The sequence below is a fragment of the Podarcis raffonei genome, chromosome 2 (genome assembly GCF_027172205.1).
Source record: "Podarcis raffonei isolate rPodRaf1 chromosome 2, rPodRaf1.pri, whole genome shotgun sequence".
NCBI classification, from domain to species: Eukaryota; Metazoa; Chordata; class Lepidosauria; order Squamata; family Lacertidae; genus Podarcis; species Podarcis raffonei.
The window spans coordinates 43907699-43926407 of record NC_070603.1 but is presented as its reverse complement, the minus strand read 5'-3'; the positions used below and the strand labels follow the sequence as shown (position 1 = coordinate 43926407).

General features: G+C 45.8%; 1 protein-coding gene across 1 annotated transcript in view; it reads left to right on the top strand.

The window, feature by feature from the left end:
- Nucleotides 1-289: 289 nt before the first annotated feature.
- The window catches only part of ADGRE5 (adhesion G protein-coupled receptor E5), a 46612-nt gene continuing 28192 nt past the window's right edge, over nucleotides 290-18709 (top strand). Inside the window, exon 1 of the mRNA XM_053376322.1 lies at nucleotides 290-650. Coding sequence (XP_053232297.1) covers nucleotides 440-650 — 211 coding nt within the window. The 5' untranslated portion in view covers nucleotides 290-439. The remainder of the gene's footprint in view (nucleotides 651-18709) is intronic.

Here is an 18709-nt window from a genome sequence, read left to right as displayed (position 1 = left end):
TTATAAGGTCAAACCCCTTCTAGTTAGCACTCCTTTAAAACGAGGCCGTGGCCTCTCTTCTTTCAGGTAGAAAACATTTCAGCCCCATAATCCCACTCCGGATACCTCAAGACGCAGCCACGCGCCATACTTCAGCATGGAAATGAGAGGCGCAGCCGAGGGCGCCTCACTTTCAACCTCCCTCCTTCCAGGGAAGCCCTGGAGGACCCTTGCGCGACGGCTAGTTTGCGGCGAGTCGAAAGCATCGCCCAGGGCTGCTCTCTCCACCGTGTGCGAGGGCTGAGCCGTGGCCCGGACTGCAGAGACCACGTTATTCTAGCACTAAGGCCTGGCCCGGGTCCAGACACGTTTCCCCCAATCACCCCCGCCCCGTCAGCTGCCATGCCTTACGAGAGGAGGCGGCGGCGGCTTCGGCTTCGGCTGGATCCCAGCCTGGGCGATGCCTCTCGCCCCTCTCTCTGCCCAGCCCCTGCGTGTCTGGGCGGGTCCTGGCGGGAGTAGATGCCGCCCCCCGCCCTGCCCCGTCTCACTTCTCGCTTCCTTTCTGGCCGGCCCGGAGCCTTCGCCCGCAGCACCCGGCATTCCCCGCCCTACGCGCTCGTCGAGCAGGAGCATGGCGCTCTCCCCGCGGCTCCGGCCGCTGGCCTTAGGTGAGTCCCCCGGAGTCGGGGAGCCCTGCGTGGCTTGGCCCCCACTCAGATCCGGCGAGGCTCGTGGCCGCCTCTCTGAACGCGTGCCCGGGGGTTTTGTGTAACTGCTAGGGATCCACCTGCACCTCCCAGGGACTTGTTGCTGCTGCGGGGAGGCGAGACTCGGTTCTCGCTGTCTTGGGGTCTCGCTTCCCTTCGCCTCCGGAGGGGCTGTGTTAAGGGAAACTCCCCGAAACTTCTCCTCTCTTCGGCTGCGCTAACTCTGCGTTGGTTTGCAAATGCCGTTGCCGCCTTTTTCTCTTTTACCCCCCAAGTGCATCGCCAAGGCACTTGGGAAATATAAATCCCGCGGTAGCAGCAGAAGCCAAAGGATTTCTTTCATTTCGCAAAGCAGGCTACCGTTGCTTTTTTAAAAACTGATATTCTCCAATAAGGAAAGTGACTTGGAGTCATCCCCCACCCCAGCACTTTACGCACATTGTCCCAGGAACAGTTGCAAAACCCCGGTGTTGTAAGCCTGCGCTACTATGACAGGGCACCATTAGACGTGTTTCTCGGGGGCCCGAGGGAGGCGTCGGCTTGAGCGGGACGCAGGCGAGATCCCCTGCTTTTGATCCCCTCCTCAGCCCTCGGCCCCGCTCTCCCAGCTTCCAGTCAGGAAGGAGAGCGGCCGCAGGTGTGTGTGGAAGAGAGAAAGCAGCGCGGGATCGCTGATTTTGGAGGGGATTCAGTGGTTGGGAAGGGCCTCGGTTCCCTGCCTCGTGAGGAGTGATAGAATCAGGGCCGGCCCTACCATTAGGCAGACGGCGGTGGCAGCTTTAAGCAGTGGATGGTGCTGAGATATTGGAAGATGGAGATGTGGGTGCTACTCCCGCCTGCCTGCCCTGGGCTGCCCAAACCAGCCTGCAGACCTGAATGTTGGTGGATGCTGCTGCCTAATTACCACCTGGAAGTAAGAATCAGCTGCCAGCCCAGGGTTGCTTCCAGCTGAGCTGTTTATTGAGCAGGCATCCTGATTTGTTTGCACAAAGTTTGTGTGGAGGTTCTGCGACCTTGGCTGTTTATTGAGCATTTGATTTGAACTGTTTGTTTCTTCAAGTAATTGCTATCCTGGTGTGTTTTCCCATTGCTTTCCTTATCACAAAAAGTCTGGATTTTTTGTGGGAAGAGAAGTGGATTTGTTGTTTAAGAATTGAATCCCACCCAAAAACAACCGTCTGGAAGTGCCATTATTAATTTTTGTGCATTGAACTTGTCCGCCTCAGGCAGCAAAATGTCTTGGGCCATCTTTTGCAAACGAGATCACTCCATGCATTGGGAATGGGGGAGCAGGGTTGGGCCTTTCACCACCCATGTGCCTAACATGTTCTGGGCAGCTGTGAGAAGGAAACCTCAGTATAGGCCAACATGTTACAGTGGTACCTCGGGTTAAGAACTTAATTTGTTCTGGAGGTCTGTTCTTAACCTGAAACTGTTCTTAACCTGAAGCACCACTTTAGCTAATGGGGCCTCCTGCTGCCACTGCTGCACGATTTCTGTTCTCATCCTGAAGCAAAGTTCTTAACCCGAGGTAATATTTCTGGGTTAACAGAGTCTGTAACCTGAAGCGTATGTAACCCGAGGTGTATTGTAAAGCTCTTCCATGCTACGAAGAATCTTGGGGCAATACTAATCCCCCCTTGTGTGGAGAAGTACAAGCCCTGAGATAAACACATCATTCTTGAGGTGACATTATGCATGAGGGGGTTTTCTGACTCCCCCAACCTGGGTGTCCTCCCCTCAACCTCAAGCCACCATCAGCTGCTTTAGCTGATATAAAGAAAGCTCTTGAGAAACATCTTAGGGGGCTGAGAGCTTAAGACAGAGTAGCTTGTGTATGCCTTGGCCAAGTGTGGGGAACCTTTTGTGCCCCCAGTTGTTGCTGAACTACCACTCCTGCCATCCCTAACCATTGGTCATTAGCTGGGTCTAGACTGTCCAGTGAGTTAATCACGTAGCTGAGATTTGAACCAAGCTACCTAGTTCATACTTTTAACCACTAACGTTTAATATTTATAAAGTGGTTGGGAACACATGAAGCACAATCAGTAGGGTAAGTTTATTCCAAGTTGGAAAATCTGTTGAAGCACAATGAAAGATTAATTTCTATAAAACTTTATTGGGGCAACTGCAAAATCTTCGCATACAAATATAATGAAATAATTAGTAGTTCAATCATTCTTTTTTTAATGATTTAAATGAATAATACTTGGTCACAGGTAAAGTATTATACCAAATGAAATACTGTACGACGAATGCCTTGGAATGCCTAATACACAGTACTTAAATTAGCCATGCATAATTTCAAAAAATGAGGGTAACCACTCAGAAATGCAAATTATAATGGTTCTGAAAACCACCAAATTTTAAACAGAAATGTAGCACAACTTGTTATAACAATACGGGGTATTTTGATCTTGACCAAGCCTGTTTTTTTGCAGTTAACTGCCCTTTCTATATCTTTACTGAAAGGTAGTACTTTTAAATAAAAATGAAAGACATATGGAAACAAGACACTTGCAATCAGATCTGCTGAGACATAAATTAAAACAAGGAACACAAAACACATGGCTACATAATAAGCATCAGACGGCTTAATAACGAAAACATTAAGGAACAAACATGAAACACACACCCTTGGGCTCTCTCACTCTCTTTGTGGCTTCATACACACTACTGGCTTAAAACACAGCTTGGTCGTTCTTTTTCTCAATTTGGACCAAAGTTGGTTTGGAGGGAAACCATAGCATAGATACAGAATATGGTTAACATTGTGTGTAAGCCACTTCCCAAACCAGCTGTGGGAGTACACAGAATGCAGAGTGAACGGGAGAGTGTACAGAGCCAAAGGCTACAGTAACCCTATGCACACATCAGTGAGTCAGTCTCACTGAATTCAGTGTGGCTTACCTTTAAGTAGACACACATGCCTGCGCTGTAAAATGTGTTATTTGTTGCAATCCAACCAAATGCACAAATACCTAGGAGTTAGTCTCACTGAACTCAGTGGGACTTTCTTCCAAGTAGACATCTATACGATTGCAATGTAAATCTCCTATTGTATGCCGCTTTTGAGACTTGCTGCCTTCTTTGTGTTCTTCACCCTCTGCTGTTTCCACTTCCTTAAAAAGTAAAAGCAGAATCCCATTAGATCTGGGGCACTGCCCTGTCCTGTATAAGTTATCAGAGTCGACAAAGGCACAGAATGGGCAACCAGATGAAGAGGAGAGAGAAGCCAAGAGTCCTGGTTTCTCATGCTAACCTCTAGTTTGACCCACTAGGCACCACTCTCTTCCCATGGCTAGGTCTATGTTCTTGGCATCAGTCAGGACACAGTTGAGTGGGCCCATGACACAAGCCAGGAAGAATTTATTTTCTACTTTAAGGAGTATTTTGATATTTCTCATGTTGAAGCTTTACTGGAATTTCACATTCTTTGACCCTAGTTGGTCCTGCCAGCTATGTGACATCTAGGGGGTGGGGTGGGGTGGGTGACATCAGACTTGCTTTAGGAATGACTGGGCTTCTTCACTCCGTAGAAAACATGGGCCAAAAATTCCAAACCTGGGCACCTTTTGTTATAGTCTGAAGTCTAGTCCTGTTTTCAAACTGTGGCTTGGTTTCTATAGGAGTGACCATCAATCAGGATGTCTCTCCTGGCCAGTGTATCAAGTAGATCTAGATGCTGTTTCTGGACCACACTGTTTGGTAACGAACTGGGACACATTTCCATCTATCTCAGATTCTGTTCTCAACAAATGTTGCTGTTGAGAATTAAGACTGTCCAACACAGGGTGTAGCTTAACTCCGGGCTACTACAACAAAATCCAGGCATGGAGCATGCGTGTGTGTGTCTAAAACTTGTAATGAATGCAATACTATCTGATGTCAACCTAAGATAAGATTATTTTTAAGATGCTTCATTTTGGAAAGTGTATATGTTTGTTCCCCCCGCCCCCCAAAGGAGAACTGTGTTAGGGTCTCAGCTTGGGATGCTGTGCATGAGCTTTGATGAGTTGGTTTTGCACATCTGATTCTGGGAAGCCACATGCCACTCTCTTGAATAGCCCAAAGTGGCAGACAGGTGAGTCATAGGGTTATGTATATGACAGGCAATGTTCATAGTCAGGCAAGTAATGTATAGCATCCCCTTCACCACCACAACACTGCATTTTCTTTTGCTACTAGACATGAAAGCAAAAACTGGTTGATTTTCAACGGAGAGTGTGGCTGCTAATCAGGAGGGTGGCAATGTTTGCAGAGGTTGGAGGGGAGGCAGATTTCTTGCGCAGTAGTGGCAAATCCATTTTAATTGCGCAACCTGGACTTCCGGGTTGGCGCCATTGTTTAATGGCGGATTCCCTCCGAGCTCCGGAGGGAATCGGCTCCGTAGCGTCTGGGTCTGGCCGCTGCGGCGAAGCGGGGACCCTTAAAATCACAGGCGCGGATGCCTGTGAACACAGAGACTCGGCGGGCACCATTTGCGCCCCCCCAATCCGCGCCGGAGCCTTTTTAAAGGCTTCGGAGCGGAGGCAGGGTGAGGCGTGGTGCTGAGAGTACTCCCTCGCCTACGGAGTGAAGCCGCAAGCCATAGACAGAGAGCGCCAACTTCTTCCAAAACCGACTGGACTCTAAAATATAAACCCGTGAGTAATACGGAGATTGGAACGTTAAAAAACTTAATTCTGGATTTGGAACGAGCGGGAAGGGGCTAAAAAGGAAGTCACCCCCCCTATTTGTAAACAATTTAAAGCAAAGGACTGGGCAACTAAGGTCGAGAGAACCTGTTTTTTTAGTGAAAAGATCTTGATTTCACGGTTTTGACACTATAAGGATTTACTGGAGGATAAAAAGAATTTGGGGACTGAAATTTCACCCCCCCCCCCGAGACCCGGGAACGTCCTAAGAGAAAGTCTGTTGCATGGAAGATTTTGACAGCTGTCAAGAGAGCTGCGAGTCAGCTAGTTGCCAGCTGGAAAAAGAGAACATTGTTTCTGCTGTTTTTGTTGTTTTATTTGAAAATAACGAGGGCTGATACAAATTAACTGGACTTTTGGTTTTGAGCTGAAAGGAATATTAAGGAACTAAAATCCCCCTAGAGGGGTAATAGGGATACTACATTACAAAAATGGCTGGAGTACGTAAATTTCAAGCAGAACTGGATAGAACATTCGCTCTCTTGGGAAACTTGAAAGATGAATACAATGTTATGTCTACAAAGATATCATTACTACACTGGACAGTGAACAACAGTTTTGAGCCTGATAAGGACTTGAAACAGGAAGCCTATTTAATTGAACAAGTAAATGAAACTGAAAGTGCAGAAATGATGGAGCAAGGTGCTGTCTTTGAAGAAAATGAAGGAGAAGCAGGAGATGTGCAGGAGTTAAAGGAGAGTTACAATATGAGGCCTGACATGATGATAAAAAAGGACAATAAAAATTGGATGTGGAAAGCCTGGTCTGAATGGGAGATTATAAATCTGCGGAAGGTGAAAGCTGGAGCCTTGGGGACATCTGGATCTGTAAGAAATTTGAAACAAGAGTTGGAGCCCCCCATAGGCTTTGCGTTCAAGTATGGAAGACTGGCTGGAAGCAACAAGGATTCTGCTGGGCCGGAGCCCCTCCGAGACTTGGGGTTTAACATTAAGGACCATCAAAGAGACCGGCAGAAAGGAACTGAGAGAGATAAAAGGGCCTCGGACGTGAGGTCTCCAGGTTAAATAAATAACATAAAGACTGATGGACATTGGTTGGGGACTGGAACCGGGAAAAAGGGCGGGTGGAGGTTGGGAATCCAAAGGGTACATAAGGATAATTTGTTTTTCTTTTCATTTTTAATTAGTGGTAAGGAAATTGGGTAAATCGTGGAAGGGAAATTTTGGTCGACTTTAGGAAAAAGGTTTAAGAACAATTAATGAGGTATAAGTATTGATGTGTGTTTTTAATAAGGTAAAATTGGTTTCTTCTTTTTTAAATTAATTGAAAATAAGATTGTAAAAAATAAATGGAGGAAATGGAAAAAAGAAGCAAAGTAAAATAATGGTATGTTAGAATAAATGTATAAATTAAGGTAAAGAAATAAGTTAAGGACTTGCTGAACTGATAATTTAAATTGGAATACAAGAAGGGGAGGTGTGAGGAGGTCTGAGAAATAAGGTTAAGAACAATAAGTATGAATAATTTTATGTGTTTCTTTTCTATTTTTTCTTTTTTTTGTTGTTTATGTATTTTTGTATTTTTTGCTCTTGTTTAATTCTTGAAAATGCTAATAAATATTTAATAAAAAAATAATAATTGCGCAACCTGAATTGTCTGCTGTGCCATTGAATCCTACATCAAATTAGCAGCCGCCAGGAAGCGTCTCTTGCTCACATACACACCAGGCTGCTGTTAAGATACAGCTGTAGCAGAGTGTTGAAAAGCTGACAACTCTAGATGTAAGATCTTGGAAGTAGGAATGGAAGGACCTGTCAAATTTGGTTCTCTCCGTTTCTCTCTTTTTATCTTAAATTCAGTTTTCCACATTTCTACAGCAATCAGTGACTTTTTTTAATGAAAAAATGTTAATGAAAATTATACAGCATCTTAATGTGAATTTCTCCTAACAAACACATTTTTGTGTGTGGCTTTGATTAATTTACATATTTTTTGCAAGCTGTTTTCCATGATACAATGCATTGTTCCATGTTTTTTCACCAATATATTCATTTTTATGCATATTTCCTCCTAATACATGTATTTTTATAAACATTGGTTGGCTGGCGAACTACATTACAACATTTTGAGAACTGCAAATTTTGGAGGATAGTTGTATTTTGGGTTCCCATATTGTTTTGGTGCAGATTAAGTAGGTCTGCCTTTAAATGCAAACTTGAGTTGATTTTCTCCTCTGTCCCTACCTGCGAGAACAGCCAGCCGCACGAGTTGGGAGGCAGTTTTATGTGAGGCCCTGCTTTCTGACCACTGCTATACTTTGGACAAAAATGTCGCAGGCTTGCAACGCAAAGAATTCAGAACGCCTCCCTGCCGGCTGCCAATTTATAACAGCAGGGAATACCCGCTAGAGGTCTGATGTCGGGACTCAGTGCTATTTCCAGAGCCTGGATTGATGTCTGCCACACCTGCTCACATGGCATGTCCAGGCCCAGGGGGACAGCTGAGTCTAGTCAGCATCCACATGGCTGAGAATGTGATGTGGGGGAGAAGTATTGTGATCTTGAATAGGAAAATGAGCCCTGGCCTCCCACTCATTCAAAAAGGAAAGGTGGGGGTGGCTGTTGGGGATTTCCATGGCATTAGCTGCAAAAGACTTGTTTTGTTGTGACTCGATGTCTCACTTTCAGGATGGGATTTCCCTCTTGAACGGAGGCTTGAATGAAATCTCACGAGCCAGCTTCGCTTCAGTAGTTTCCAGATCACTACATCTGTAGTGCAGTGTCAGTCATGGAGAGTGCTGCTGCTCCTCTCTGGTCCATCTTTGTAGGCTTCCTACAGGCATCTTGCTGGCCACTGTGAGAATAGGATGCTGGGCTGTGAGATAGGCCTGATCCTGCAGGGCTCTTCTTATGTTTGTAATGGGCAAGGAGGCCAGGGGGAAAGGGCGGAATGTGAATGTCTGCTTTCAGGATATTGGCTTTTTGTGTTCAGTAACTCAATGAATCAACTCAAGAGCTGATCTGACTACTTATATAAATGGTGCCAGTTCTGTATCTAGTGTAGATCTGCAGCAATTCTGTTAGAGAATGTTTTCCGCTGGGAGGAAGTGTGGGCTGGCCTGGGAAGGGGAAGAATGACAGATCTGTCACTAACACACAGCAGCACTCTTGGCCTGCCATTGTAGCAGCCTAGCTGGATTTGGCCTTCCATAGTTTATTCATATATAATGCAATGCTGTGTGGGCCTTATAATGCAGGTGGCCTCACAATGTCTTCCAGGCTCTCTTGCAAAAGGAAGTATCTCTTTGGGGGCTTTGTGGATACCGCGGTTCTTGTTTTTCCTGCCCAGGAGTAAATTATGCTAAAAACAGGCCATGTGGGTGGAGAAGCATCTGGGTTTCTCCACAGACCGCTTGCTAGTTCTCTTTTCTTCACATCACTCAGCTCAGGAAATGAATCAGCCTTGCCAAGTGGGTTACACAGTGATTCCATAGCTACTCTGACCCTCCGCTGCCTTTCCTCCTGGAGTTTGATGGCTCATTCTCAAGTGGTGTGTATTTACAATGAATGAAACAGTGTGCCTGGGTTCATAAGCAGATCTAGGCATGGAGTTTTCCTTCTAAGATGCTCATCGAACTTTCAGTTTTCCCACCAGGAAGCCTCTGTCCTTCTCACTGTAAACAGAAGCTTTTCTCGCATCACCAAGCCAATTCACCTTACAGCCATGGCTCTGTGTGAATGAGGATGTGTAAGTCACAGGAGTCTATGAATTCTGCTGCTAAATACTCCAAGAAACCTGTGTTTACATGTTTACTGAGAAATAATCTCTATATTCAGTGGGGCTTACTCCTCAGTAATAAAAGCCACAGTGTGAAAAACGGGCAGCAATTCTTGCACAAGTAACTCATCAGCTGGCTGGGGTGGTAAGTGAAGTGGGAGTATGAAGAGTGCATGAAGAGTTTATGTATGCCAGCTTTAAAAAAGGGTTTTGTTTTGTTTTGTTTTGTTTTGTTTCCACTTAGCACAAGCAGATCTGGCAAATGACTAACTAGCATGGGTTTTGTCATGTTAATTGGTGTTGTTAAGACGTTTTCAAAGAATGTAAGCAGAGCCAGCCAACTCACTCCCTAACTTTCAAACTAGCACAGGTCCAAACTCTTGATTGTCAGGGGAGTATTACTATGTGTAGCAGGCTCTTCTCTGGCCTTTGCCTCCCCTATGATTCTCCCTGTGGGTTCACATGGCCCACCACTGCTTCCCTTTCGATTTGCTCTCATGACAAGAACAAATACTGAGAGATGAAATACCGAGAGTTTTATTTGTAACAAAAAAGTGCAAATGCTGCTTTCAGTCTCTCCTTTTCTATTTAAAGTTTTGCTGGGTTCCCCCCAACCCCAAGGTCTGAATGCCAGTATGAAAAATGGAATGGTAAATGCATTGTGTTCTTGACCAGGGTGTATTCTCATGATGCATTTAGGGTACTATGATACCACTGTAAACAGTTGTTGCTTTCCACAGTGAATTCTGGGAGATATGGTTTGTTAAAAGTTCTAAGAGCTGTTAGGAGGCCCCTATTCCCATCCCGGGGGACGTGGGTGGCGCTGTGGGTTAAACCACAGAGCCTAGGACTTGCCGATTAGAAGGTCGGCGGTTCGAATCCCCGCAACAGAGTGAGCTCCCGTTGCTCAGTCCCAGCTCCTGCCCACCTAGCAGTTCAAAAGCACGTCAAAGTGCAAGTAGATAAATACTTGGCGGGAAGGTAAACGGCGTTTCCATGCGCTGCTCTGGTTCGCCAGAAGCGGCTTAGTCATGCTGGCCACATGACCCGGAAGCTGTACGCCGGCTTCCTCAGCCAATAAAGCGAGATGAGCGCCACAAACCCCAGAGTCGGCCACGACTGGACCTAATAGTCAGGGGTCCCTTTACCCTTTACCTTTACCTATTCCCATCCCAGAGATACAATTCCCTGAGTCCCCATGAAAAGGGATTGATTGTTAAACTGCTCTGGGAGAGGAATAAGAATATTGTTTCCTAGGTTCATATGAAACAGGTGGTTCGGATTGTTTCCTGCAAATTGCTATCTGGGATCCCCTCATCTTGGTGAACGAACAGGGGACATAGTGAGGATTATGCCTGCTTCTTCTTTGGCTTGGCATTACATGTGGGTGACCCCACAAACTTATCCAGTCCACCATGTTCTTCCTCCACTGTTGAGGGCGGTATGCTTCTGAATACCAGTTGTTGGAAACCATGGGAGGGAAGAGTGCTGTTGTACTACATTTGTGGTGTACAGAGAGTGCTGCTCTGCTCAGGTCCTTCTTGTAGGCTTCCCACAGGCATCTGGTCGGTCACTGTAAGAACAGGATGCGGAACTCAATGGGCCACTGGCCAGGTCCAGCAGTCTATTCTTATGTTCATCGATCAGCTTTGTTATCACCACATTCTACCCACCAGCAAAGAAGAATGAAGGTAATCCCAGCTCACACTGAATCCTCCCAGAGAAATACGCCCCTCAAATAACTTTCCTGGAAATAACTTTCCAGGACAATGACAGAGAGGGTAGACTAGGGATAGCAATGAGTCAAGCATTTGACTCAGTGAACCCTTCAAATAAATAATCAATTTAAAAGAAAATATAGAAGACATTTTCACAGACTGAGTTGGCTGACTCCAGAACTTTTTTTGTTGGTTCTTGGGCAAGAGACCAGCAGTGAGTCTTCACCAGGCTGAAACCTTTGCATCCTGTAGCTGCTTTGGTAGATGAAGATTCATCTACTTGCCCTTCAACCATTAAAGGCACCAGAGCCCTGCCAAAAAGGGGGGGGAATGTGGCAGCTCCAAGCCAAGTTGGATCTGAAAAGGGGTAAGCTAGTCAGTTTCAATCTGCTGTGGAGCTGAATGGAGTCATCTCAAAAAGAGCTTATTTCTGCTCAGCTTGGCAAACCTGCTTTCCTTCTAGCAGCCTGTTGGCTCTAATTTCCCTACAACCCCCATATCTCTGAGTGGCTGCATTGTGGTTCATCAAACAGAATCAAATGCCCCAGTTGTGCTGCTGCATGCTATGGAAATGTGTGGCCCGGTGGTTTCCGCTAGGGCTTTCTGACATCTGCAGCTGCTTTTCTTAGGTACATTATGTAGTGCTGTGTTAGCACTGGGAAATCCCAGTCTTATATGTGCATATCATACATACGCTGTATGCTAGTGATATTGTGAGCTGACCCTGTTAACAATCCCTGTGTGTTTAGCCAGCCAAATAAATGCAATCCAGGACATGCACCAGCACTAACTACAGGTTAGCATGCCAAGTGGGAACAAGTAGGACCTATTAAACAGTTGCCACTATGCTTTCATAACTTCGATTTGCCTTGGATGACATTTCCCAGGTCACCTGAAATTTAAATTGACAGCAGGGAAATGATGAGGCTGAGTGGTTAGGGTACAAGGTTATTTGGCTAACGGGAGAAAATGTCTCTACGATAAAGGCTACAGTTGTAGACACTGGGCCAGGGACAGAGAGGGATGGAATCTCTACCCTGCAAGTTTTGAGCTTAGCTACCTGTTGTACACAAACATGTATAATGATGCCTCTGTTGCCCATATGCTGCTTTAGGAGTGGGGTACTTGGGCAGGGAGAAGTTGGAGGGGCATGAAGTAATCCCTGTAACCTCCCCCTATGTGTTTCTCCCCATGACTCTTCTCCACTCCAGCCCCTGAATTCCAAGTGTGTGTTTGCTTTACACCAGTAACTTTCATGATCTGTCATCTGTTGATGGTGCTAAGAACTCCTCACCCTACCCCTCGCGCAGAACTCCAGCATCCATAATTCTCCAGAGAGCAGAAACAGAATCATAGAGTTGCAAAGGGGCTCCGAGGGTCCTATAGCCCAATGACCTCCAATGCAAGAAGATTAAGCTACTTTTAAGTCTGTTATATAAAGAAGCACAGTTGAGCGCAGCTTGGGAGGTTTGAAACCAGTAGGATTCTTTTTTGGTTTGTATCGAGTACTTCGACTTCATCAGTTTGTAGACCGCAACCTAGAGACGGATGTGCCCTTCAGCAACGTTTGAATTCTTTCCCAGTAAACTTGGACATTTGGTTATCACGAGCAACATCATTCATGCTCGGAGTTAGCCTTGCATTTCAAGCATGTATCAGTGCCAGAGTCATTATTCTTTCTCATCCTTAGAACTATGTGCCAGTTCTTCGCAGCCCACTGAACTTGGCCAACTCTGGCCGCTGAGTAGCCTGGATTTCCCCCTCATCTTCTGGCTTAGAAATCTTCTCCTCTTGTCTGTTACCTTTTTTGTTCTGTTTTGTTGCTTTACATGCCCCACCTATGGACTTTCCCTCCTGACTTGCTCACCGTACAGTGGTACCTCGGGTTACATAAGCTTCAGGTTACAGACGCTTCAGGTTACAGACTCCGCTAACCCATAAATAGTGCTTCAGGTTAAGAACTTTGCTTCAGGATAAGAACAGAAATCGTGCTCCAGCAGTGCGGCGGCAGCAGGAGGCCCCATTAGCTAAAGTGGTGCTTCAGGTTAAGAACAGTTTCAGGTTAAGAATGGACCTCCAGAACGAATTAAGTACTTAACCTGAGGTACCACTGTATTTGCCCTGACAATAGGAAGGAGAGCTTGGTTGCCTAGCAATGAAAACTATACTGATTCTTCTTCTACAGCCTTACGGAAAAAAATACTCTGATCGCATCCGCACATTCCCTCAAAGAATCCTGGGGACTGTTGTTTGTTAGGGGTGCTGGGAATTGTAGACTCTGTGAGGGGTCTCCTGGCAACTTTTAGCACCCTTAACACGCTTACTGAATTGTACTAGTGTTTCAAATGCGACCTCTTCTCAAAGTAAAACTGGAAGTTGCATTGCAGCAGCAGCCGTTCTGTTATCATCTGGTACCAGAACCTGTTGATGCAGGTCTACACACTAATCCCAGGGTCTTATTGGCAGGGCCTTCCTCTCAGACATGGGCGGAAGAATGTGTGCGAAAGCTCCTTGCCGAGTTCCCAGGGCCCTCCACATCATGTCACAACTTCTGCTGCAGCTGTGATATTTTCTTTTTCTTTGTTGACATTACTTGCATCATGCAGTTTTGAGAACTTCCGAGAAGATAAGATCACTTACTACCCAGAACCCTTGTGACTCTCTTTGTGACAAACTAGGTGTTTACACACAAAGCACTGAGTCTTTTCTGCAGTTTAGGGTCCCCTCCCCTACATGTGATTATAGATAACTGGTACTACAGAGCATCATCTTGCACATATTGAGTACATTTAAAGCACATTGCCCCCCCCCAAAAAAGATTGTGGGAACTGCAGTTTGTTAGGGGTGCTGGGAATGGGAGCTCTTTGAGGGGTGAGCTACATTTCCCAGGATTCTTCTGAGGGATGCTCTTTTAACGTATGGCGTGCACATAGCCCAGGTCAATGGACATTTTGAAAAATGCATCACTAATTCAGGCCAGGCAAAGTCTTTTGACATTTCCAATGTCTCTTTTATACGTCTGCTTCCTTGGACCATTCCAGCTGCCTGCCAAATTTGTCCTGCATCTAGTGTTAATCAGCTCTTTAGCACCTGCTACTTTTAATTTCCCACAGGTCTGTTTAGGACTACTCTTACTGAGCCTGTTCCCACTTCATTGGTTAGATAGTGGTGCAGGAAGCTGGCCAGTCGTGACTTCCCACTTTTGCAGAACTTAGCAAAGCGGATATAAGACCAGTGTATGACCTTTGATGCTCCCAGCCCTAGTAGAGAGAGCTCTGTGCTTGTGGAGTGCACAAGACTTGCTGGTCAGCTAGCTGCTTTGTGGCCTCGAGGGGTGTTGCTTTCCTTGTGATGTGCTTCTCTTCCCCCTTTCCTTAAATTTATTATGGCAGTTCAAACCTATCTATATACCTGTTGCTGAAATGTGGAGGAAGCAAAAGACCTCCTTAAGAGCTTCAGGGTGTTACAATTGGGCCCCAAGGCGCTGGACTGGGCTGCCGTGAGGCTTGTCAGTATATTTTCACTCCCCCTCCTGCCAGTTTGCAGTGGGATAGAGGGAGGGGGAATTGTTGAGGAAAGCACAGCGAGTCTCCCTGAAAGTTCAGAAATGAAACCCAGCTGAACAAAACTAGCCTTGGGGGACTTCCAAGGAGGGACAGAGACATGCAAGTCATTTTTAACCTCTTGTGGGGACAGACTTGGTCTTCGTTGATGGGGGAAAGGGCATGGTGTTGCTATTTCCAGAGCAGATCTGCTTCCAGGCACTCTGTGGCGCTGGGGGTTCAAGTTGCCTTCCCCTCTGACTACTCTGGTGGAATCTCCAAAGAAGGCCGGCCTAGTCCATTTTCCCAGCTGTCCCCTTGATCAAGTCCCACTGACCTCTTCCTCTTCCACACCCTAAAATCTTGACATATTTACAATTACAATAAATTTGTAGGTAGTGCTCCTCAGTGCTCCCTGTGTGTGGCACTGCCTCCCTGTTTCCCTAAGGTGGCTAGTCACATTTCCCTTTCTGCAGAACTAGGAGGTGGAACTTTCTCTTTCCTGTCACCTCTGGGTTGCTTCAGAATTTCCCCAGAAGAGCTGGAAGGGGAAGCCTTACTTCTTCAGGAGGTTGGGTATCTGGGTGGGGCTGTGTGTGTTTGTGTGCATCTCACACTTTCACATGAGGCCTAAAAGTGAGGGGTGGGGAGCATGAGTGACTCAGGCTTTCTCTGCCACCATTTCTGTAGTAGTGAGGTTTACCTTTCAAACTTACTGCCTCAATAAAGCTTACGGACTTTTGAAATGCACATTCCTTTTCTTAGGCCCTAAGAGAGATTTTTGTTGTTGTTCCTTGGAGACCATTCCTGGCGCTGGGTGCTGGTCTAGGCACAAAGGAGGCAGACGGCACCTCAGCGGAGGGAATCATTTCCCCCTCAGCAAGGCCTTCAGATCCTAAAGAGATAGCTGGAATGGGGGGGGGGGCAGTTGTGTTGTGCTACCGAGGAAGCCAAAATGCCTGTATGCTTGAAGTGGGAGCTTTCCTGGGCCCTTGATTCCTTATCTTTATTTTTATTTTTGTGCACTGCTCAATTTTACCTATGGAATATAGTATGGATGGGGGACCTGTGCCTCTCCAGATGTTACTGAACTACAGCTCCCTTCATTCCTGTCTGTTGGCTACGCTGGCTGGGGCTGATGGGTGTTGGAGTGCAACATGTCCTGTCCCCCCCCCAATGTATCATTTTACTTTCTTTTCCTTTTTTTACCTTTAATTTTTTTAAAAAAGATATTTATTAAAATTTTCCACCATAGTACAATAGAAAAAGAAAAAAAAAGTTTAAAAACACATAAATTTCACAATCCTTATTTTCTATAACATATTTCCCTGACTTCCCCACACCTCTCCCTCTTGTAATCCAGTTCAGATTGTTGGTTCAACAAGTTCTTGTCCCTATTTTTAAACCTTTTTATATTTAGTTCTTTTTTTAAAAAAAACCAATTTTGCCTTGTAGACTTCATATTTATACATCATTGCTTATTCTTTAAACCTTTTTCTAAAGTCGGCCTAAATTCCCTTCCACGATCTCCCCAATTTTCATACAAATATCCAAACAAAATAAAAACAGAACAGGTTAAATTATACACCCTTTGGATTCCCAGACTCCACCCCCCCTTTCCCGGTTTCAATCCCCAACAAACGTCCATCAGTCCATCTACTATCAGCCTGGAGATCTCACGTCCGAGGCTCTTAATTCTCTCTCAATTCCTCTCTGCCGGTTTTTTGGTAGTCCTTAGCATTAAACACCAAATCTCGGAGAGGCTTTAGCCCAATAAGGTCCATGTTTCTTCCAGCCAGACCTCCATATTTAAAAGTGGAGCCTAAATCTTGTTTCTTAATCCTTTCAAGTCCAAATGTCCCCAAAGCTCCACCTTCCACCTTAATCAAATTTGTAATCCTTAGGTCTTCAGATCTCCACATAAGGAGATCCCTCCATTTTTCAGTTTCCAATTCAAACCAGATTTTCATCATCAAGTTCTTATTTTCCTTTGTAGCCATCATGTCAGGCCTCTGGCCTTCCTTTATCTTTGACAACATTGCAGCTCCTCCTTCCTTTTCCTCAGGAACAACATATACCTCTTTCCCCTCACTCTCAAATCTCTCAAGTTTCTCTTCTTGGCCAGCTGCATAGGCTTCCTGGGTCAAATCCTTATCAAATTCAATGAATTTGTTTACTGTTAAGTCCAGAGTTGCAACATTTGTAGTCAAAACATCAACTTGGCCTTGTAGCTTTCCCAAGAGAACAAAAACTCTGTCCAACTTAGCTTGAATTTCCCTTCCTTCAGCCATTCTTGTAATGTCCCAAAACCCCCTCTAGAGGGATTTTGTTACTTAGTGTTCCTTCCAGTTCAAATCCAAAAATCAAATTAGTTTGTATCAGTTCTTCCTTATTTTCGACAAAGTATAATCAAATTGTCACAGATATAGCCAGCAGAAGCAGTAGAAACAAAGTTCTCTTTTTCCGTCTTGACAGCTAGTTTGACAGCTGTCAAATTCTTCAATACCTTTCCAACAGGCTCTCTCGCGGATCACTCCCGGGTCTGAGGGGGGGTGGTACCTCAGCTCCCAAAATTAGCTCTTATCCTCCAGTGCAATTACTTGTAGTGCCAAATCGTGGAATTAGTGTCTTTTGCCCAATAAAGAGAAAGGATTCTCACGACCTTAGTTAGCAGGTCCTTGTTTTAGGTTGTTTACAGGACGGGGAGGCGGACTTCCTGTTTACGCCTTCCCCGATCGTGCCTAATTCAAAAAAGATTTTCTTTGCAAGTCCAAATTCCGTATTACTCACGGGTTGTTGTTTTGAGATCCAATTCACAAGAAGAAGTCAGCGCTCTCCGGCCATGGCAGCGCGGCTTCACTCCACAGGAGAAGCAGTCGACTCTCAGCACCGCGCCGCTCACCCCGTCCCCCGTTCCGTAGCCTTTAAAAAGGCTCCTTCGTGGGTCGGGGGGCGCTAATGGTGCCCGCCGAGTCACCAAGTTCACAGGCTTCACCACCTGTGATTTCCAAGGGTCCCCGCGTCGTCGCCGCGGCAAGACCCAACTCCTACGGAGCCGATTCCCTCCGGAGCTCGGAGGGAATCCGCCATTAGCCGATGGCGCTAACCCGGAAGTCCTTTTTTTTAGCTTTTAAAAAACTCTGTTTTGAATGATGTTGTTGCATTCTTACATGAAATAATACTGATTCTGACAGGTTGCATTTCATACATCGTACGAAACTTTTGTCCTAGAGTTCAGTTTGATTCAGGTAGCCCAGCATATTATCTTACCTTTGGCATTCTTATTTTGTTAACCATTTTCAAGAACAATGATTGTGTTGCTTTGTTTAGAAAGTAATACATGCTAGATATTTGCATGAGTAGGGTAGAAAGGCAGGACTGGTTTTCCATATTCCCAGGGTTGTTTGTGAGAGGCATAGAAATTTGATCTTGGAGAGGTGAGTTGCTAAGAAAGGTTACGATAATGGAAAATACAGCTGTGAGAGGTGATCTGTGTCCATAGGTGGCTGGTTCTACAACAGGGGCCAACACCAAACAGGAAGGAGTCCCTACAAGTTTTCTTACCTTGGCAAAAGCTTACTTCTAGGACAGACAAATTTTGCCTCCATCTTCAAATTGCTTTCTCTGCATGCACATATGTGTAATGAGCTTGTTTGCTGCCATCTCTTCCTCATTCCTGTGGAATATCTCTTATTCTCTTGAATAAATGTATTGCATTTTTACCTTACATTGATATGCACTAGTGCAGTGTAATGAAAGAGATGCTATCTTGTTGGTGTGTTGACTCCGTCACGGCCTTAATGAATGCTAAGTACTTCAAATAGGTCCCCATGGTCCAAGATCTACTTGCTGTTTGACTGGGAAGACTGAGGTGGAGGCAAGGGGTTGTGACCCAGAAGGGGTCTGCAAAGCACAATTCTCTTACCAGTGTCTCAGGGAACAGAGTGTCTGGGCAGCATTTAGGTCCTGAGGATGTGCCACGCTTGCCAAATATAAGGTTGAGAAGGAAATAGGGTTAGCGCAGGGGCGGAGGAAGGGGTGTGTGGTAGGTGTGGGCTGCCCAGGGTGTCACCACTAAGGGGGGAATGACAAAATGCCGGGCGGCACTCACCGTGCCAAACAGTCCACCCGCTGCCTCCCCCCAGCTGTAGGGCGGCTGAGTGGGAGGAGTCAGGCGGAGGCCCGGTGGTGCACCCCGCCCCAGGTGCCCGAGCAGCTTCCTCCGCCGCTAGGTTAGTGTGCTAGCTTTGTTGATTTCTTGCCTCTGGTTTGTTTTCTTTTTGCAGGAAGCACTCGAAGGAATAGAGCAGCCATTTTGGTGAAAG